Source organism: Stenella coeruleoalba (assembly GCF_951394435.1).
Source record: "Stenella coeruleoalba genome assembly, chromosome: 5".
In the NCBI taxonomy this organism is placed as follows: Eukaryota; Metazoa; Chordata; class Mammalia; order Artiodactyla; family Delphinidae; genus Stenella; species Stenella coeruleoalba.
The window spans coordinates 144119729-144141428 of record NC_137150.1 but is presented as its reverse complement, the minus strand read 5'-3'; the positions used below and the strand labels follow the sequence as shown (position 1 = coordinate 144141428).

General features: G+C 45.7%; 1 protein-coding gene across 4 annotated transcripts in view; it reads left to right on the top strand.

Moving 5' to 3' along the window:
- The window catches only part of LSS (lanosterol synthase), a 42543-nt gene extending 24208 nt beyond the window's left edge, over window positions 1–18335 (top strand). For 3 of the 4 annotated variants that reach the window (XM_079922302.1, XM_079922304.1, XM_079922301.1), the window contains exons 18-22: window positions 13258–13323; window positions 13731–13811; window positions 14404–14574; window positions 15383–15518; window positions 16043–18335. In XM_079922302.1, the coding sequence (XP_079778428.1) occupies window positions 13258–13323; window positions 13731–13811; window positions 14404–14574; window positions 15383–15518; window positions 16043–16174 (586 nt within the window). In that variant the 3' untranslated portion in view covers window positions 16175–18335. The remainder of the gene's footprint in view (window positions 1–13257; window positions 13324–13730; window positions 13812–14403; window positions 14575–15382; window positions 15519–16042) is intronic. The other variant, XM_079922303.1, reaches the window with a different exon arrangement.
- The last annotated feature ends 3365 nt before the right edge of the window (window positions 18336–21700 follow it).

Genomic DNA, 21700 nt, shown 5'->3' with positions numbered 1-21700 from the left:
TTGCAATTCGGGACATGCGAACTGTGACAGATCACAGGAAAATCCAGAGAATAAGAAAGGGAACTTGCTTTTATAGGGGCTGTGATAACCAAAGAGTCTGTTGGAGGGGTTGGGGATCCAGAGTATGGAGGCTTCCCATTGATGGGCTGCTGCTGCCTCTGATTGGCTGGGCTGTCGTGGGAAAGAGAGTTTTCTTCTTCCTGCGGGATAGTAAGCAGAGACACCTTCCTGCCCGAGATGTGGAGGGCCATTTTTTCCTGTTTGGGGTAATTGATGATGCCTGGTGGGCCTGAGCACTTCCCTTACAGGCCTGTCTTGACTCCAGCTTTAGGTGAAGCTTCTTTAATTAATTCCACTTTAACATTTTACTGTATTTCCTTCATCATACTCCCTCCCATATGTTTTTTCTTGAACCATTTGAAAGTAAATTGCAAATGTGATTATCCCTAAATACTTTGGTGTTTTTTTTTTTTTTTTTTGCGGTACGTGGTCCTCTCAGTGTTGTGGCCTCTTCCGTTGCGGAGCACAGGCTCCGGACACGCAGGCTCAGCGGCCATGGCTCACGGGCCCAGCTGCTCCACGGCATGTGGGATCTTCCCGGACCGGGGCACGAACCCGTGTCCCCTGCATCGGTAGGTGGACTGTCAACCACTGCGCCACCAGGGAAGACCTTTAGTATTTTTTAAAAATAAATAAATTTATTTATTTATTTATGGCTGTGTTGGGTCTTTGTTGCTGTGCGCGCGCTTTCTCTAGTTGCGGTGAGCGGGGGCTACTCTTCATTGCAGTGTGCAGGCTTCTCATTGTTGTGGCTTCCTTTAGTATTATTTTTAATGAGATTATTCTCTTATGTAAATATGAGTCACAATATTAACATTGGTATAATACCATTATTTAATCTATGGAACTTATTTCAATTGTCCTAGTTGTAGCAGTGGTGTGGTTTATGGAAACATTTTTCCTCAAGGTCTAATCCAGGGTCATTGTATTTAGTTGTCATATATTAGTTCTTTAACCTGGAACAGTTCTTTAGTCTTTCCTTGTGTTTGATGACTGACATTTTTGAAGAATATGGCAAGTTATTTTGTAGAATGTCCTCAATGTATGTTTTTCTGTGTTTGCCCATGACAAGATTCAGGTTATAAAATTAAGCATTTTTGTCGAGCAGGTAACAAAAGTGATGGGGCTTCTCAGTACACCATATTAGGAAGCATGTGTCAACACTGACCGTTGATTAAGGAGATGGCCACTTGTTTTCCCCACTGTAAAGTTAATATTTTTTTCTTTGTGGAAGAAAGTTTTTTTGTTTTAAATTTTTGAAATTTTATTTTATTTACTTTTTTATACAGCAGGTTCTTATTAGTCTTCAGTTTTATACACATCAGTGTATACATGTCAATCCCAATCACCCAATTCATCACACCACCATCCCCACCCCTGCTGCTGCTTTCCCCCCTTGATGTCCATACTTCTGTTCTCTACATCTGTGTCTCAACTTCTGCCCTGCAAACCGGTTCATCTGTACCATTTTTCTAGGTTCCACATACATGCGTTAATATACGATATTTGTTTTTCTCCTTCTGACTTACTTCACTCTGTATGACAGTCTCTAGATCCATCCACGTCTCAAAAAATGACCCAATTTCGTTCCTTTTTATGGCTGAGTAATATTCCATTGTATATATGTACCACATCTTCTTTATCCATTCGTCTGTTGATGGGCATTTAGGTTGCTTCCATGACCTGGCTATTGTAAATAGTGCTGCAATGAACATTGGGGTGCATGTGTCTTTTTGAATTATGGTTTTCTCTGGGTATACGACCAGTAGTGGGATTGCTGGGTCATACGGTAATTCTTAGTTTTTTAAGGAACCTCCATACTGTTCTCCATAGTGGCTGTATCAGTTTACATTCCCACCAACAGTGCAAGAGGGTTCCCTTTTCTTCACACCCTCTCCAGCATTTGTTTTTTGTAGATTTTCTGATGATGCCCATTCTAACTGGTGTGAGGTGATACCTCATTGTAGTTTTGATTTGCATTTCTCTAATAATTAGTGATGTTGAGCAGCTTTTCATGTGCTTCTTGGCCTTCTGTACATCTTCTTTAGAGAAATGTCTATTTAGGTCTTCTGCCCATTTTTGGAGTGAGCTGTTTGTTTCTTTAATATTGAGCTGCATGAGCTGTTTATATATTTTGGAGATTAATCCTTTGTCCGTTGATTCCTTTGCAAATATTTTCTCCCATTCTGAGGATTGTCTTTTCGTCTTGTTTATGGTTTCTTTTGCTGTGCAAAAGCTTTTAAGTTTCATTAGGTCCCATTTGTTTATTTTGTTTTTATGTCCATTACTCTAGGAGGTGGATTAAAAAAGGTGCTGTGATTTATGTCAAAGAGTGTTCTTCCTGTGTTTTTCTCTAAGAGTTTTATAGTGTCCGGTCTTACATTTAGGTCTCTAATCCATTTTGAGTTTATTTTTGTGTATGATGTTAGGGAGTGTTCTAATTTCATTCTTTTACATGTAGCTGTCCAGTTTTCCCAGCACCACTTATTGAAGAGACTGTCTTTTCTCCATTGTATATCCTTTCCTCCTTGTGATAGATTAGTTAACCATAGGTGCATGGGTTTATCTCTGGGCTTTCTATCCTGTTCCATTGATCTATGTTTCTGTTTTTGTGCCAGTACCATATTGTCTTGATGACTGTAGCTTTGTAGTATAGTCTGAAGTCAGGAAGTCTGATTCCTCCCCCTCCAATTTTTCCCTCAAGACTGCTTTGGCTATTCAGGATCTTTTGTGTCTCCATACATATTTTAAGATTTTTGGTTCTAGTTCCATAAAAAATGCCATCGGTAATTTGTTAGGGATTGCATTGAATCTGTAGATTGCTTTGGGTAGTATAGTCATTTTCACAATATTGATTCTTCCAATCCAAGAACATGGTATATCTCTCCATCTGTTGGTATCATCTTTAATTTCTTTCATCAGTGTCTTACAGTTTTCTGCATACAGGTCTTTGTCTCCCTAGGTAGGTTTATTCCTAGGTATTTTATTCTTTTTGTTGCAATGGTAAATGGGAATGTTTCCTTAATTTCTCTTTCAGATTTTTCATCATTAGTGTATAGGAATGCAAGAGATATCTGTGCATTAATTTTGTATCCTGCAACTTTACCAAATTCATTGATTAGCTCTAGTAGTTTTCTGGTGGCATTTTTAGGGTTCTTTTTTTTTTTTTTTTTTTTTTTTTTGTGGTACGTGGGCCTCTCACTGTTGTGACCTCTCCCATTGAGGAGCACAGGCTCCAGATGCGCAGGCTCAGCGGCCATGGCTCACGGGCCCAGCCACTCCGCGACATGTGGGATCTTCCCGGACCGGGGCACGAACCCGTGTCCCCTGCATCGGCAGGCGGACTCTCAACCACTGCGCCACCAGGGAAGCCCTAGGGTTCTTTATGTATAATATCATGTCATCTGCAAACAGTGACAGTTTTACTTCTTTTCCAATTTGTATTCCTTTTATTTCTTTTTCTTCTCTGATTGCCATGGCTAGGACTTCCAAAACTATGTTGAATAATAGTGGTGAGAGTGGACATCCTTGTCTTGTTCCTGATCTTAGAGGAAATGCTTTCAGTTTTTCACCATTGAGAATGATGTTTACTGTGGGTTTGTCATATATGGCCTTTATTATGTTGAGGTAGGTTTCCTCTATGTGCACTTTCTGTAGAGCTTTTTTTTTTTTTTTTCGGTACGCGGGCCTCTCACTGTTGTGGCCTCTCCCGTTGCGGAGCACAGGCTCCGGACGCACAGGCTCAGCGGCCATGGCTCACAGGCCCAGCCACTCTGCGGCATGTGGGATCTTCCCGAACCGGGGCACGAACCCGCGTCCCCTGCATTGGCAGGTGGACTCCCAACCACTGCGCCACCAGGGAAGCCCCCTGTAGAGTTTTTATCATAAATGGGTGTTGAATTTTGTCAAAAGATTTTTCTGCATCTATTGAGATGATCATATGGTTTTTATTCTTCAATTTGTTAATATGGTGTATCACACTGATTGATTTGCGTATGTTGAAGAATCCTTGCATCCCTGGGATAAATCCCACTTGATCATGGTGTATGGTCCTTTCACTGCATTGTTGGATTCTTTTTGCTAGTATTTTGTTGAGGATTTTTGCATCTATATTCATCAGTGATATTGGTCTGTAATTTACTTTTTTTGTAGTATCTTTGTCTGGTTTTGGCATCAGGGTGATGGCGGCCTCATAGAATGAGTTTGGGAGTGTTCCTTCCTCTGCAGTTTCTTGGAAGAGTTTGAGAAGGATGGGTGTTAGCTCTTCTCTAAATGTTTGATAGAATTCACCTGTGAAGCCATCTGGTCCTGGACATTTGTTTGTTGGAAGATTTTTAATCACAGTTTCAATTTCATCACTTGTAATTGGTCTGTTCATATTTTCTATTTCTTCCTGGTTCAGTCTTGGAAGGTTATACCTCTCTAAGAATTTGTCCATTTCTTCCAGGTTGTCCATTTTATTGGCATAGAGTTGCTTGTAGTCTCTTAGGATGCTTTCTATTTCTGCGGTGTCTGTTGTAACTTCTCCTTTTTCATTTCTAATTTTATTGATTTGAGTCCTCTCCCTCTTTTTCTTGATGAGTCTGGCTAATGGTTTATCAATTTTGTTTATCTTCTTAAAGAACCAGGTTTTAGTTTTATTGATCTTTGCTATTGTTTTCTTTGTTTCTATTTCATTTATTTCTGCTTGATCTTTACAATTTCTTTCCTTCTGCTAACTTTGGGTTTTGTTTGTTCTTCTTTCTCTAGTTCCTTTAGGTGTAAGGTTAGTTAGTGTTTTTGAGATTTTTCTTGTTTCTGGAGATAGCCTTGTATAGCTATAAACTTCCCTCTTAGAACTGCTTTTGCTGCATCCCAAAGGTTTTGGATTGTCGTGTTTTCATTGTCGTTTGTCTCTAGGTATTTTTTGATTTCCCGTTTGATTTCTTCAGTGATCTCTTGGTTATTTAGTAACATACTGTTTAGCCTCCATGTGTTTGTGTTTTTTACATTTTTTCCCTGTAATTCATTTCTAATCTCATAGCATTGTGGTCAGAAAAGATGCTTGATATGATTTCAATTTTCTTAAATATACTGAGGCTTGATTTGTGACCCAAGATGTGATCTATCCTGGAGAATGTTCCGTGCGCGCTTGAGAAGAAAGTGTAATCTGCTGTTTTGGGATGGAATGTGCTATAAATATCAATTAAATCTGTTTGGTCTGTTGTGTCATTTAAAGCTTCTGTTTCCTTATTTATTTTCATTTTGGATGATCGGTCCATTGGTGTAAGTGAGGTGTTAAAGTCCCCCACTATTATTGTGTTACAGTTGATTTTCTCTTTTATAGCTGTTAGCAGTTGCCTTATGTATTGAGGTGCTCCTTTGTTGGGTGCATATATATTTATAATTGTTATATCTTCTTCTTGGATTGATTCCTTGATCATTATGTAGTGTCCTTCCTTGTCTCTTGTAACATTCTTTATGTTAAAGTCTATTTTATCTGACATGAGTACTGCTACTCCAGCTTTCTTTTGATTTCCATTTGCATGGAATATCTTTTTCCATCCCCTCACTTTCAGTCTGTATGTGTCCCTAGGTCTGAAGTGCGTCTCTTATAGACAGCATATAGATGGTCTTGTTTTTGTATCCGTTCAGCAAGCCTGTGTCTTTTGGTTAGAGCATTTAATCCATTCACGTTTAAGGTAATTATCGATATGTATGTTCCTGTGACCATTTTCTTAATTGTTTTCAGTTTGTTTTTGTAGGTCCTTTTCTTCTCTTGTGTTTCCCACTTAGAGAAGTTCCTTTAACATTTGTTGTAGAGCTGGTTTGGTGGTGCTGAATTCTCTTAGCTTTTGCTTGTCTGTAAAGCTTCTGATTTCTCCATCGAATCTAAATGAGATCCTTGCCGGGTAGAGTAATCTTGGTTGTAGGTTCTTCCCTTCCCTCACTTTAAGTATATCATGCCACTCCCTTCTGGCTTGTAGAGTTTCTGCTGAGAAATCAGCTGTTAACCTCATGGGAGTTCCCTTGTATGTTATTTGTCGTTTTTCCCTTGCTGCTTTCAATAATTTTTCTTTGTCTTTAATTTCTGCCAATTTGATTACTATGTGTCTCGGCATGTTTCTCCTTGGGTTTATACTGTATGGGACTCTCTGCACTTCCTGGACTTGAGTAGCTATTTCCATTCCCATGTTAGGGAAGTTTCTGACTCTAATGTCTTCAGATATTTCCTCGGGTCCTTTCTCTCTCTCTTCTCCTTCTGGGACCCCTATAATGCGAATGTTGTTGCGTTTAATGTTGTCCCAGAGGTCTCTTAGGCTGTCTTCATTTCTTTTCATCTTTTTTCTTTATTCTGTTCTGCAGCAGTGAATTCCACCATTCTGTCTTCCAGGTCACTTATCTGTTCTTCTGCCTCAGTTATTCTGCTATTGATTCCTTCTAGTGTAATTTTCATTTCAGTTATTGTATTGTTCTTCTCTGTTTGTTTGTTCTTTAATTCTTCTAGGTCTTTGTTAAACATTTCTTGCATCTTCTCGATCTTTGCCTCCATTCTTTTTCCGAGGTCCTGGATCATCTTCACTATCATTATTCTGAATTCTTTTTCTGGAAGGTTGCCTATCTCCACTTCATTTAGTCGTTTTTCTGGGGTTTTATCTTGTTCCTTCCTCTGGTACATAGTCCTCTGCCTTTTCATCTTGTCTGTCTTTCTGTGTATGTGGTTTTTGTTCCACAGGCTGCAGGATTGTAGTTCTTCTTGCTTCTCCTGTCTGCCCTCTCGGGGAGATAATTTTAAACTATGTAAATATCCTGTTTCTCATCATACTTCTACCCATTCGTTTTAGCACCTGATGATGATTCTTGCTTGCATCAGTTGTTCATATAACGATTGCAAAATTGTCAGTCCTTTCATATGTATTAGTTGGTGTTCTATTAAAAACTTTTCTTTGCCCCTGTTTACTTATTTGCTTATTTGTTAGTGTGGACTCATGGATTCTCATGCTACTGATTTTTTTTTTCTTGTGTTAAAATACATGTAACATAAAATTTACTATCTTAGCCATTTTTAAGTGTGCAATCCAGTGGTGTTAAATACATTCACATTCACATTGTTGTGCAACCATCACCACCACCCATCCTCATAACTCTTTTCATCTTGTAAAACAGATACCCATTGGACAATAACTCCCATTTCCCCACTCTTCCCAGCCCCTGGCAACCACTATTCTATTTTCTGTCTCTATGATTTTGACTACTCTAAGTACCATGTGTAAGTGGAATCATATAATATTTGTCTTTTTATGTCTGGCTTATTTCGCTGAGAGTAATATCCTCAAGGTTCGTGCACGTTATAGCAGGTATCATTAGTACTTCATTCCATTTAAAAGCCGAATAATATTCCATTGTATGGATGAACCATATTTTGCTTATCTGTTCATCTATGATCGACCCTTAGGTTGCTTCCACATTTTAGCCATTGTGAGTAATGCTACTGTGAATAGCATTTAAATCCCCTGGAAGTCACTTCCGCCAGAAGGGCAGGGGCTGGAACAGTTGGGGGCAGGTGCAACAGCCGTGGCCTCCTGCCTCTCTGCCTGCTCCTCTGTGATCAGAAGCATCATTCAGAGCCGATTCCCAGTTTTTGGAGGACAGGGTCCTTTTTGCCCACCCTAGGTCCTGCAAGATGCTCCAGGGACACACGCACAGCTGCCTCCTGGGTCCTGGGGTGGGGGATGGGTAGCTGTTCCTGTGCTAAGAGCTGAGAGCAGTCTAACCCTCCAAACCTTCCCCTGGAAGTTGCAAGCCTTCAGCAGACTGCAGACTTCCAGAATAGTTACATTGGGCACATTCTGCCAGTGCAGTAGTTGCCCAGGCGGGAGAGGGGTTCCCGGTGCTGCCGGCTCTGCCATCCATCCAGGAGCCTCTCCAGTTGATTTTGCTATTGATCTTATAGCTAGACAATCTGTTAAACTTAAAAAAATTAATACACTTTGTCTTATAGAGCAGTTTTAGGTTTACAGAAAGATGGCACAGGGAGTTCCTGTTCAGCCATTTCGCTCCCCCTCCCACCCCATTTCCCTTGTTATTAATATCTTGCATTAATTTGGTACTTTTTAAATACAATTGATGAGCCAATGTTGATACATTATTATCATCCAAAGTCCATAGTTTACGTTCAGATTCACTCTTTGTGTTGTACGTTCCATGGGTTTTGACACATGTATACAACATGTGTCCATCATTACTCTATCATGCAGAATAGTTTCACTGCTCTTAAAATCCTCCATGATCCGCCTATTCATCCTCCCCCCTCCCCCATCCCCTGGGAACCACTCCAGTATGTCATATGGTTAGAATCATACAGTCTGTAGCCTTTTCAGACTGGCTTCTTTCACTTAGTAATATGCATGTAAAGTTTCTTCATATCTTCATGTACCAGTTTGTTTATCCATTGCCTATTGAAGGACATCTTGGTTGCTTCCAAGTTTTAGCATTATGAATAAACCTGCTATAATTACTCCTGTGCAGGTTTTTGTGTGGACATGTTTTCAGCTCATTTCAGTAAATACCAAAGAGCATATGGTTGGCTCATATGGTAAGAATATATTAGTTTTGTAAGAAACCACCAAACTGTCTTCCAAAGCGGCTGCACCATTCTGCGTTCACACCAGCAGTGATGAGGGTTCCTGTTGCTCCACAGCCTCGCCAGCATTTGGTGCTGTAAGTGTTCCGGGTTTTGGCCATTCCGATAGGTGTGTAGTGATATCTCATTGTTTTAATTTGTGACTTCCTAATGATGTATAATGCTGAACATCTTTTCATGTATCTATTTGCCATGTGTATATCTTTGGTGAGGTGTGTATTCAGATCTTTTGCACATTTTAAATTTGGGTTGTTGTCTTATTGTTGAGTTTTAGAAGTACCTTGTATATTTTAAATAGCAACTCTTTGTCAGCCATGTATTTTACAAAGATTTTCTCTCAGTCTGTGGCAAGCTCAGGTCTGGCTGCTCTCCGCTCAAAAGCCAATACTTGAGAGGCAAGTGTTGTAAGAAAGGAAAGGTTGCTTTAATCAGAAGGCTGGCAATGTGGGGAGAAGGTGGGTTCATGTCCCCCGAATCAACTCCAGAGATTCTGCTCAGCCCTGACAGGTTTTAAAGGGGAAAAGGGGAAAGAATCTCAGTGAACCATCAAGGCAGGAGGTCAAGCTCTGTGTCCTCTCCTTGCGTGCAGGCTGGCTGACTCCTCATGAGCTTTCTTCAGATGTTGTCTTGCCCACACGGCCTGCCTGCAGGATTGCTAAGGGGGCTGCTGGGGGCAGACAGCTAGTCACTCTTTAACTGCTCAGTTCTTAATTCCTACTTCTTTTCGTCTAGGGAAAGGACCGACAGGTTAGGCAAGGCATGGTGTGCATTCAGTAGAGCGTGAGTCAGGAGTTAGGTTAAATGTCACCTAGTGACCTCATTTCTGTAAGGTTTGAGGGCAACAGAAATGGGCAAACAGGAAAGGGGCAAAAGAGCTCCTTACATTTTCATTCTGTCGACAATGTCTTCTGCAGAGCCGGAGTTTTTCATTTTAATGAAGTACAGCCTATCAGTGTTTTCTTTCATAGATTGTGATTGGAGTGTTATATCTAAAAAGTTTTCACCAAACCCAAGGTCACCTAGAGTTTCTCCTATGTTATGTCCTAGGAGTTTTATAGTCTTGTGTTTTACATGAAAAGACAAAAATCTGTGATTCATTCTGAGTTAATTTTTGTGAATGGTGTAAGGTCTGTATCTAGATTTATTTATGTTTTATGTGCTGTTCGGTGTTCCATTACCATTTGTCAGAGACTCTCCTTTCTCCATTGGATTGCCTTTGCTCCTTTGCCAATGGTTACTTGACAGTATTTGTGTGGGTCTGTTTCTGGGCTCTCTATTCTCCATTGATCTATCTGTGTATTCTTTCACTGATACCACACAGTCCTGATGACCGTAGCTTTACAGTAAGTCTTGAAGTCGGGTAGTGTCAGTTTTCCAACTTTATTCCCCTTAAATAGTGTGTTTTCTATTCTGTTTCTTTTGCCTCTGCATAAAACTTTGGAATCTGTTGATATCTATGAAATGATTTGCTGAAATTTTGATTGAGATTGTGTTGCATATATAGATCAAGTTGGGAAGATCTTTTGATTCTTTTATCATAATTTTATAGTTTCCCTCTTATAGATCTTGTATATATATTTTTAGATTTATACCTAAGTACTTAAAAATTTTTTTGGTGCTAACATAATTGGTATTGTGATTTTAATTTCAGAATCTAATTGTTCATTGCTGGTAGGAAAACAGTTGTCTTTTGTATATTAACCTTCTATCCTGCAACATTGCTGTAATTGCTCAGTAGTTCCAGGAGTTTTTTGGTCGGTTCTTTGGGATTTTCTACGTAGATAACCATGTAATCTGTGAACAAAGACAGTTTTATTTCTTCTTCCCCAATATGTATACCTTTTATTTCCTTGTCTTATCTTATTGCATTAGCTAGGACTCCCAGTATGAAGTTGAATACAAGTGGTGAGGGTAGACATTCTTGTTCCTGATTCAGCAGGAAAGCGTCTAGTTTTTCTCACCATTAAGTATGATGTTAGCTGTGGGTTTTTTGTGGCTGCTCTTTTTCAAGTTGAGGAACTTCCCCTCTGTTCCTAGTTTGCTGAAAGTTGTTTTTTTTTTAATCATGAATAGGTGTTAGATTTTGTCAAATATTTCTTCTACAGCTATTGATATGATCATGTGATTTTTTTTTTTCTTCTTTAGAAAAGAAGTTGATTTGATAGATTGCATTAATTGATTTTTGAATGTTCAACCAGCCTTTCATACCTGGGATAGATCCCACTTGTTTGTGATATGTAGTTCTTTTTATACATTGTTGGATTTGATTTGCTAATATTTTATTGAGGACTTTTTATATCTGTGCTACTGAGAGATATTTATCCCTAGTTTTCCTTTCTCATAATGTCTTTGTCTGTTTTTGGTATGCTGTCCTCATCGAATGAGTTAGGCAAAATTCCCTCTGTTTCTGTTCTTTGGAAGAGATTGTAGAGTTGGTACAATTTCTTCCTTAGCTGTTTGGTAGAATTCACCAGCGAATCCATCTGGGTAACTCTTTTTATTCTAATTAATTGCTGGTAGATTCTTTTGGGTTTTCTCTGTAGACAGTCATATCCCTTGTAGATGACCTATTTTTCCTTTCAATCCATAGGCCTAGAGTTTACTTTCTTGTCTCATTGCCCTGGCTGAGACTTCAGTATTCTGCTTAGCAGAAGTGGTAATAGTGCCATCTTTGTCATATTTCCTGATTTTAAAGGGGAATGCTTCTACTATTTCTCCATTAAGAATGACGTTTGGGAATTCCCTGGTGGTCCAGTGGTTAGGACTCTGCACTTCCACTGCTGGAGGCCTGGGTTCAGTCCCTGGTCAGGGAACTAAGGTCCCACAAGCTGTGTGATGTGGATGAAAAAAAAAAAAAAGAATGACATCTCCTGTAGGTTTTTGGTAATTATCCCTTTTCAGGTTAACAAAGCTCTTTTCTCTTCCTAGTTTGCTAAGTTGTTTTTTCTCTCTGTTGTGAATGGGTGTTGTATTTTAGCAAATGATTTTTCTATCTCTATTGAGATGATTATACATTCATCTCCTTTATCTGTTAATATTGTAGATAATTATTGTAGATTTTTCTAATGTTAAAACACCTTTGCATTTCTGGATAAACCTCACTTAGTATTGGTATATCTCTACTGTATGTAGTTTCCAATATTTAATTTAGAGTTTTGCATCTGTGCCCATTAATGAACAGCCTGAAATTTTTACCATATCGTTCTTGTCTGGTTTGTTGAGAAGCTTATGCTGAGTTCCCAAAATGAACTAGGGAAAGTGTTCCTTCCTCTTTCTATTTCCTAGGAGAGTTTGTGTAAGGTTAGAATGATTGTTCTTGATAATTTAGTAGAATTCACTTACAAAATGTCTAGACTTGGAGTTCTTTTTCTGGGCAAAGTTTATGCTTTTTACGTATATCTTTAGTAGTTGTAGGACTATTCAGGCTCTTTATTCTTGAGGCAGTTTCAAGACGTTAATTTTCTGAGTAATTTTTACACATTGTCTAAGTTTTCAAATGTATTGCATGAATTTTTCTTATCTTCTCTTTACTCTTTAATTTCCACTAAAGCTATAGTCATACCGCTCTTTCTGTTGCTAATGTTGTTTGTTTGTACTTCCATTCTTTGTATTAACATGTCTTGCTGAGTTGGTGGCTTAAAACAGCACACGTGTATCACCTCGCAGTTTCTGTGGGTCAGGAGTCCAGGCGTGGCTGAGCTGGGCCCTCTGCTTCGGGATTTCCCCGGGTTGCAGTCAGGATGCTGGCCAGGGTTGGGGCCTTACCTGAGCATTGACTGAGGGCTGCCCCAGGCGTGTGTGGTTGTTGGCAGGTTTCCATCCCTTGCGGATTGTCAGCCTCAGGCCCCATTTCCTTGATGACCGTTGGCTGGAGCCACCCTTAGTTTCCTGCCACGTGGGCTTCTGTATGGCGGCTCCATGAGAACCAGCAAGGGAGGGACAGTAGAGCCAGGGAGTCTGTCTGCCAGCCAGGTGGGAGCTGGCAGCAGCGACCATCAGCTGTGCAGGGATCAGCTGGCTACAAACAGGACAAGGGGCTGCCGCCCGAGAGGGATGACACAGGCTGGGTGCCTGGAGGCGAGTGAGCGTGAGGGGGGCGGATCACGCTAAAGGCTGTATTCATACCTTCACCTCTAGTCCTTTCAGAGAACCAGGTCTTCTTTGGAAGTACCAGGTAGACCTGCGATGGATCTTCTTTGTCCTCTGAATGTATTTTCTCTCTCATTTTTTGTTTATTTTAAAATTTTCGTTTATGTGATTTACTCAAGCCTGTGTCACTGACCTTGTTTTCGGTGATATCGATCCTGTTTGTAGCTGCTTCTAATGTGGGTTCGTCCCTGAGGTTTTCCTCTCCTTAATTTCTTCTTTTCACTGCCACTTTGTTCCCCTCCTGTGGCCTGTAATCGCTGCTTCTTCGACCTTGTATCTCCTCCCTGAACTGTTTGTTTTTACGTATTTTTAAGGAAGACCATGCTCGTTCTTTTGAGGCCGTAGAGTGGGGGGAATGGGGGTAGCAGGTAAGTTGCTGTTTTGCTGCACGGTTCATTGGGCATGTTCATCCTGCTGCGTTCCAGGGAGACCCTCGAGCGGGGCCTGCAGTTCTGTCGGCAGAAGCAGAGGCCTGATGGCTCCTGGGAAGGGTGAGTGATGCCTGTGGGTGCAGATGCGTGTGGGGTGCTTGTGCTGCCCAGGGGTTTCTGGACATGTTCCTGGTGGGCCTTGCTCCTTTCTGAATGCCCAGCCTCCCCCGGGGGTGACTGCTCAGCGTGCTGCTCAGGTAGCGTGGCTGAGGGCGTTGGAAGGGCGCGGTGGCCTGGTGGCTCTACCCCTCCTCTGGCTTTGGATCCGTTCTCACCCGGCTTTGGATCCAGCACATGGAGCCGCCCACGGAGGCCAGGTTGGGTAGGTCTGCCTTAGTGCTGAGGCCTTGTGGATGCTTTTCCTGAAGACAGCTGCAGCCCCCCGTACACCCCCATGCTGGAGGGAGACCCTGCGCCCGCTGTGAACGAGGACTCAGGGGCCGGGCGCTGTCCCCTTCTTCCTCCAGCTCCTGGGGGGTGTGCTTCACCTACGGCACCTACTTTGGGCTGGAAGCCTTCGCCTGCATGGGGCACACTTACCGCGACGGGTGAGTGTGGACATTCCCACCTTGGCGGGATGGGGGTCTTCTCAGCATGACACTCTGCTGGGGGTGTTTCTCCCTTTGTTGTTTGATTTTGGGGGTGTTCTTAAATGTTTTTAAACTGTGAGATAAGATCAGGATACCAGAAAATGTATGAGCCACTGTGCCTCACTGCTCTGCGCAGCCTCCGGGCTCTTGTGGGGGAGGGAAGCCTCTGGCCCTCTGCCCTCCCCCAGCTAACCCGCCCATACCCAAGCCCCACACCCAAGTACGAGCTGGAGCAGCCCGAGGCCAGGACACTGGCTGAGAGAAGGGAGGAGGCCTCGGGTCAGCTGTCTCCAGACACCTCCCCGAGGGCTGCTTTGCTGGTGGGTCACGTCCAGGAGGCCATCTGCAGATGCACGGCATCTCCCTTTACCTTCCAACAGCCCTGCGGTGCCAGCGCCTCTGTCCCCCTTCACGTCCCACGGTGGGCTGGGCCTGAGTGCGGGGGCCCACGCATCCCTCTCTGTGACCCTGAGGGGCCTGGCCAGGGCGAGAAGGGGGGCAGGGACTTCGCCCGGCATGATGGTGTCTCGTGTCTTGCTGGTCTCTGCAGGGCTGCCTGTGCAGAGGTCTCCCAGGCCTGCGACTTCCTGCTGTCCCGACAGATGGCAGATGGAGGCTGGGGGGAGGACTTCGAGTCCTGTGAGCAGCGGCGCTACGTGCAGAGCGCCCGGTCCCAGATCCACAACACGTGCTGGGCCCTGATGGGGCTGATGGCCGTCAGGTGGGGGCGACGAGGCCTCTCCCAGAGCCGCGGGGCTGGGCGAAGGAAGGGCGGTGAGCCGGCAGCCTGGGCGGGCACGGCAGCTGAGCTCCGAGTGCAGCAGTGGGAGGATGCGAGGCCTGCGGGGCCCCCTCAACAGGCTCCCAGGGCGAGGTGGCAGGTCCTGCAAAGAGGCCCCCCAACAGGAACAGCCAGGGGAGCAGGGCCGTCAGCAGCGTGAGGTGTGGCAGCACCTGCTCTGTGTCCGCAGCCGGCCCTAAGCCACACGCGTGCTCAGGCACGTGTGCACGCAGACGTGCACACGGTGTCCCCGTCTGTGCTGCCCTGTTGGGTTTGGGGCCCCTAGGAAATCTCCCTAAAGCCCCCTCAAAGGAAGGCCAGGTAGTGTGGGCAGGAGCGGGCAGGCTGAGCTCTGTCCTGAGCCATCGAGCCTTCTGGTGTCTCATCAGGCCGGGACGAGCAAGCTTAGCACATGTGGCTTCGGCGGCCCTCAGAGGGCCCTGAAGACCAGTGGCCGGGTGGACAGAAGAGCAGCCCCTCGTGGCAGGGACTGCTCGCCCGGCCACGCGTGGGCTGCCCTCCTGCCCGCTCGCCTCTGCCCCGGTGGCGTTTGCTGCTCCTCGGGGTGTCTGGTGGGCTGACTGTTACCGGTGGGTCTGGCAGTTCGGGTCTCTCTGTCATCGTGCAGCGTTTCACATCCTTGTCCCTGCGCTTGGCTGCGTGAGGGTGAGGACGCAGGTCTGTCTGCAGCCAGAGGGGGGCTCGTGCAGAGTGGTGGTGGGAGTGTTCAGTGCCCGTCTCCCTGCAGGCACCCTGACGTAGTGGCCCTGGAGAGAGGAGTCAGCTACCTGCTTGGAAAGCAGCTGCCCAATGGCGACTGGCCCCAGGTACGAGTGGGAGCGCACCTGGCCCCACGTCCTTCATGGGGCTGCACCTGGCCCCAGGTACGGGTGGGTGCAGCTGGCCCCACGTCCTTCATGGGGCCGCGGGTGGGCTTTCACCTTGGGGATCTGAGAGTCACAAACACCACCGGTGAGTGGCCTGTGTTGGAAGCAGGTCTGTGATGGTGGCGGGGCCTGAAGGCCTGGGCCGTTTGCAGCTGAAGCACTGGCTTGGTGGCAGGGCTGGTGGCGTCGGGGAAGGAGCTGGCGGGGGAGAAGCCCACGGGCCAGGACACCCTTGGGCTGATCCTGACAGCCCCTCACTCAGAAGGAAGTGTGGAAGGGCATGGGGTCACGAGGTCACGTGAGGCTGGCCCCGCCTTGGATGAGTCCGGGGTTGGTGGGGCTGCGAGGGGCTGGTGGCCCGGGCTGGAGGGTTTGTTGCAGGGCCTGGGGTCCGAGAGCTGGGGTGGTGGTAGGCCCCGCCTGCTGAGGTCAGCCGGCGAGCCCTCCAGCCAGGGTCCCGGTTCAGGGAGCTGTCCAGCCACCTGGTGGAGACGTTGTGTTCATTCCCTGTGTCCTTTCAGGACAACATCGCTGGGGTCTTCAACAAGTCCTGTGCCATCAGCTACACGAGCTACAGAAACGTCTTCCCCATCTGGGCCCTTGGGCGCTTCTCCCGCCTGCACCCCGAGAGCGCCCTCGCCGGCCACCCTTGAGAGCACGTCTGGTCATGCGAGTTCCAGGCGAGGCTGGGGCATCTCAGAGGGGCCGAGGCAGCCCCCTCCCTGCCCGCTTCGGCGGAAGCACTGAGCCTGGGCCTGTGGCACGGGCAGGGCTGGTGCCTTCAGACTTGATTTTCAGCATAGCGTTAGTTCTGAGAACAGTTGGTCGAGCTCGGGAGAGGGAAGGAACAGGGTGAGCCGTGAGGGTGGGTAAAGCACAGTGCGCTGCGTGGTACCGCCTGGCGTGGTACGTGTCCCCTCTGTGGGCGCGGGGCTGGGAGGGCTTTCCTGACCAGTGACTGAGTCCTCAGGAGCGGAGCAGCTGTGCCTCGTCCGCGTCCTGCCTCGGGCCCTCGAGGACCGGCTCTTCCTGTCTCTGTCTCTGGCTGAGGGATGGGACAGCCGCCTGCAACGGCCTGGCAGGAGAGGCTGGGCCTGCCTGTTCACCGTGGCGGCTCAGGCTCAGTGAGGATCGGGGACCAGACGCCGCAGGCCGGCCTGCCCCGGGTCTCGAGCTCACCAGCGCCGCGTCATGGCTCAGCCGCCCCGTGGGGCGCCAGCATCGCTACCTCAGAGGTGGCAGTCGTCTTGTAGTGACAGATGGGAGGCCGAGCGTGAGGAAGGGTGAGGGGTTGTTAATGGCCACGCAGCAGTGGGACCCTGATGTGTGTTGGGGACACCCCTCGCCCCCCTTTGTGCTCCAAGCTGCAGGGAGGGTCACATTTCCAGGGTGCTGCCTCTCAGGTGGCGAGCCTCTGAATTCCCCTCTGGCTTCTAAACCCGTCTGGCTTAGCGTGTGTGGACTTGGGGCTCAGGATGGAAAATCCAAACCCTGGAATTGCCTCTGACCTACGAGGATGAGCAGGAGTGTGGCTGTGAGGGTCACTGAGAGCGTCGATGAGGGTCAAACCCAGGCCTGGTGTCGCCCCAGGGGCCCACCTGCTTCTCGTCCCCCCCAGGGCCTTCTCCTTCTGCTGTTCCTCTGTGCCTCTCCCTGTCTGACGGCTGCCCTGGCTGCACGGCCCCAGTGCACCACCCTCCCTCTGACAGCCAGAGAGACGCCTGGGTGCCCCCCTGCTCCCACCATCCCTGCCCAGACCCTTAGGGTGCTCTCCGAGGTTTGCACCACGTGGCCTTGCTTCCGCAGCTCTCGTGGCCCCCGAGCGCTCTCCCTGACTCTGCCCGGGGCTCGCCTGCGTCCAGCCTTTGCCTGAGCTGCCCCCCACTGCCCTCCTGCCCCAGGTGGTGCTCTATCTGCTCTGAGCCCCGCAGGGCCTGGGCGCGTGTACACGCTGGCAGGTCCTGCTGGCTCCACCGGCTGCCACACTGTGGAACGTAGCGGGTGTTCAGCTGGTACTAGTTGGATGTCAGCACTTGCCCCAGACGTTTTTAAACTAGGGTTTATTTTGCTGAGGAAGCTGCGCTGGGCCCCTTTGAGATCTGTCAGGGTTGCTCTTGCACCAGCAGAGCAGACGGTGATTTCCAACGGTCTGCTTCTTGCAGCGGTCACTGCCCAGCCATGATCAGATCACTGGACGAAACATAAAGCTTCCGGGAAAGAAATGAAAATCAACTGTTACACTGAAACATTATGGAAGGTCACCTATCTTACCAGCTACCTTAATACACAGACATTTGAGCCCCTTAGGCAGAGGCTTGTCGTGCATGTGTTTTGTTTCATCCTGGAAACCGTCATAGATTGGGGTCCCTCGTGCCCCATGTTGGACCACCACCCCTCAGTCTCAGGGAACAAGAGAAATTGTTCCAAGATAAGCAGGATGCACCTCTAGTTATTTGAGGGGAAAATATTTGCCTCAACCTGATTAAAAGTCAAGTTATCTGTCCTGGGAGAATGGTTAACGTGTCTTGAATTCAAGTTGTTTTATTTTTGGTTATCAGGAGCAAGTTTTGAATGTTGTGCTGGGAAGCTTTCTCTGGAGCCAGGTTAGCTTTCGTTGTTCAGCAGGATGTAAACTTCAGATCTGACCCTTTGAGGGATTCTCTAACTGGAAATGCTTAACTCACGATGGAAACTTATCTCCAAGAAAATACTTTCCTTACTGAACATAACCAATGTTGATGTGTAGATTAAATTTTATTCAGACAATAAAAATGTTTGAACGATTGATACAATCAACTGTTGCTTCCTCATTCTTCTCTCAACTCTCAGCAACTAATTATAGGTTAATTGGTCAGCTTGATTTATTTTCATCTCTCCATCTGCAATGTAAAGTTTTATTTATAAGGTTAGAAACACAAGACAAGGGGACACAAAGGCAAGAAAGTTAGAGGGGACTGGCAGGGATGTCACATATGAGGTACCTGCCAGGGCCTTGATTCTCTTGCTGTTGTTGGCCTCCAAAGTCAGTGCTCAGCTTTCTCACTGATTGTGGGAAGGGGGCGTCTGGGCTGCGCCTCTCCACAAGGCGTCTGGTCACAGCAGAATTCACAAGAACCGCCCTCGCAAGTGGCAGCCGTAGGAAGCTGAAGACACAGCTCCGAAGAGCTCGGTAAACTTACTAGGGGCACTGGGGCAGCATGTCTTGACCTTGGGCTCCCCTCAAAGACATGTGCCTGGCATTTTCACTTGGAATTTCTGGTGCTGTTTTGAAAACCCTCTTTCCTCACTCAGGATTAGGGTGATAGCGATAACTTCAGAGTTACTTGTTTTCTTCAGGGAAAATAATTCAACCAATAGTTTCTACTATTACTGGTATGTGACTTGCAGCTTTCCTCCCAGGGCAGTGGTGCCCCAGGGGCCATTTGAGACCCGTGCTGCACATGGTGGAGGACAGCTGCTTTGGTGGCTTTAGGCAGCCTCTGATGCCTGTCCCACGGCCAGGCCTCTTGTGCAGGATGCAGCGAGCCAGAGACCTCGTGTTCCCTGATGCCCCTGGTTCTTGGGAAGGTAGGGGAGCAGGGCTTGCCCTAGGGCCCTCTAGGAATAGGTGAGCGTTGAAGCGGCCTGACGGTGGCCAGAAGACTTAAAACATCAAACAGAGCTTCAGTGGCCTGTTGGATAATACTGAGTGGTCCAACACGTGTCATCTGAGACCTAGAAAAGCAGGAGGGAGGGTGGAAGGCAGGCAGAAAAACATTGGAAGAAACCATGGCTGAAATTTTCCCAAATACAAGACATGTAAGCCCACAGATCCATGAACCTCAGCAGACAGACCAAAAACCCCACCAAAACCCACTTCAAGGCTCATGATAATCTGATGAAGACCAAGAATGAATAAATCTTAAAAGCAAACGAAACAGGCATGTTATGTACTGGTGAGCAAAGACAAGGATGACAAGCGACTTCTCATCAGGAACAGACATGCCGGAATGACGTCTTCAAAGTGTTGAAACTTAAATTCCATATTCAAAGAAAACAGAAATGAAGGCAGAGTGGACCTTTTCCAGACAAACCAGCGCTGAAGGAATCGTCCAGCAGCCTTGCCTTACGAGAAACGTTCAGTTGTTTAGGTGTGGGAAAGAGACACTGGGTGGAAGCCGATCTTCAGAGAATGAGGAGCACCAGGTGGGAAGTGTGTGGTAAGTATAGAAGCTTTCTCCCTTTGTCTAAAAGATTTTTTCTTTAAAATTAACTTTTTTTCTTTTAATTAATTACTTAATTTTGGGCTATGTTGGGTCTTCGTTGCTCCACGTGGGCCCTGCATTGGCAGGCAGAGTCTTAACCACTGTGCCACCAGGGAAGTCCCTAAAATTAACTTTTAAAAGCAAAAATAATAATGGTGGTTTTAACATAAGAAGTAAAAGGCACGACAACACAAAGGGTGTTGCAGGAGGATGGAGGCTCCTACCTCGTGTATACAGTGGTGTGCTACGTAAAGGTAGACTGTGGTAAGCAGAAGAGACCTGCTGTAAGCTCTAGAGGAGACCACTAAAAAAGAAAGAGGTACAGCTGGCAAACTAATAAAGGAGTAAAATAACCTTCCTAAAATAAAAGAAGGCAAGAAAAAGAAGAACAAAGGACAGATGGGACAAATAGAAAACAAGATAATAGGCTTAAACCCAACTCTTATGGACTGAATTGTGTCCCCTCCCCCCAAACTCATATGCTACTGCATCTGGAGATGGGGCCTTTAAGAAGGCAATTAAGGTTAAATGAGGTCCTAAGGGTGGGTCCCTGATCCAGTAGAACTGGTGTCCTTGTAAGAGAGAGAGACACCAGGAACGCACACACAGAGGAAAGACCACATGAGGACCCAGGGTGGGTGGTCTGCACACGAGGAGAGAGGCCACAGGAGGGACCAGCCCTGCCAGTACCCTTGTCTTGGACTTCTAGCTTCCAGAACTGTGAGAAAATAAATGTTGTTTAAGCCACCCAGGCTGTGCTGGTTTGTTATGGCAGCCCTAGAAGACTAATACACCAACCATTTAAATAATTTTATTAACTGTAAAGGGCCAACCACTCTGGTTAAAAGGCAGAGATTTTAACTAGAGATTGTTAACATTGGATGAAAAAGCATGACACATCAATGTTGTCCATAGAAATTTTCAGTGTAAAGATACAGACAGGATAAAAGTGAAAGTTTAGAAAAATACATAACATAAAAACACAAATAAGAAGAAAAAGTGCTATATTAATATCAGTAGATTTCAGGAAAAGAAATAGTACCAGAAATAAAAAGACATTTACTAACAAAAAAAATGTCAATTCATCAAGAAGGCATAGCAATCTTAAATGTATGTGCACCTAATAACAGAGCTTCAAAATACATGAAGCAAAAACTGGTGGGACTAAAGAAAGAATTGGACAAATACACAATTGAAGTGGGAGACTGTAATACTTGTCTCAGCAACTGTAGACAAAACCTTCAACCAACTTGAGGAATTGGCATCTGTACAGCTCCCGGCATTCTTTCCTAGAGCTCATTCACTAAGATAGGCCATATGCTGGATCATGAGACAAGTCTCAAGAAATTCAAAAGGATTGAAACTGTACAGAGTGTACTGTGACCACCATGGAGTTAAATTAGAAATCAGTAACAAAAAGACTTAGAAAATCCCAAATATCTGGAAAGGAAACAATACATTTCTAAATCATCTATAGTAAAAAATAAAAGCACAAGGGGAATTAGAAAATATTTCAAGCTGAATGAAAATAAAAACATGACGTCAAAATTTGTGGGATGTAGCTAAAGCAGTGCTTAGAGAAATGTTTACAGGCTTACATATTAATGCTGTAGATAAGGTTTAAAATCAATGATTGGGCTTCCCTGGTGGCGCAGTGGTTGAGAGTCCGCCTGCCGATGCAGGGGACGGGGGTTCGTGCCCCGGTCTGGGAAGATCCCACATGCCACGGAGCAGCTGGGCCCGTGAGCCATGGCCGCTGAGCCTGTGCATCCGGAGCCTGTGCTCCGCAACGGGAGAGGCCACAGCAGTGAGAGGCCCACGCAAAAAAAAAAAAAATCAATGATTTAATTGTCCATCTTAAGAATCTTAAAACCAAAGTAAGTAGAAGGAAGGATATACCAGACAAAAGGGTAGAAGTCAAATGCTACAGAAAAC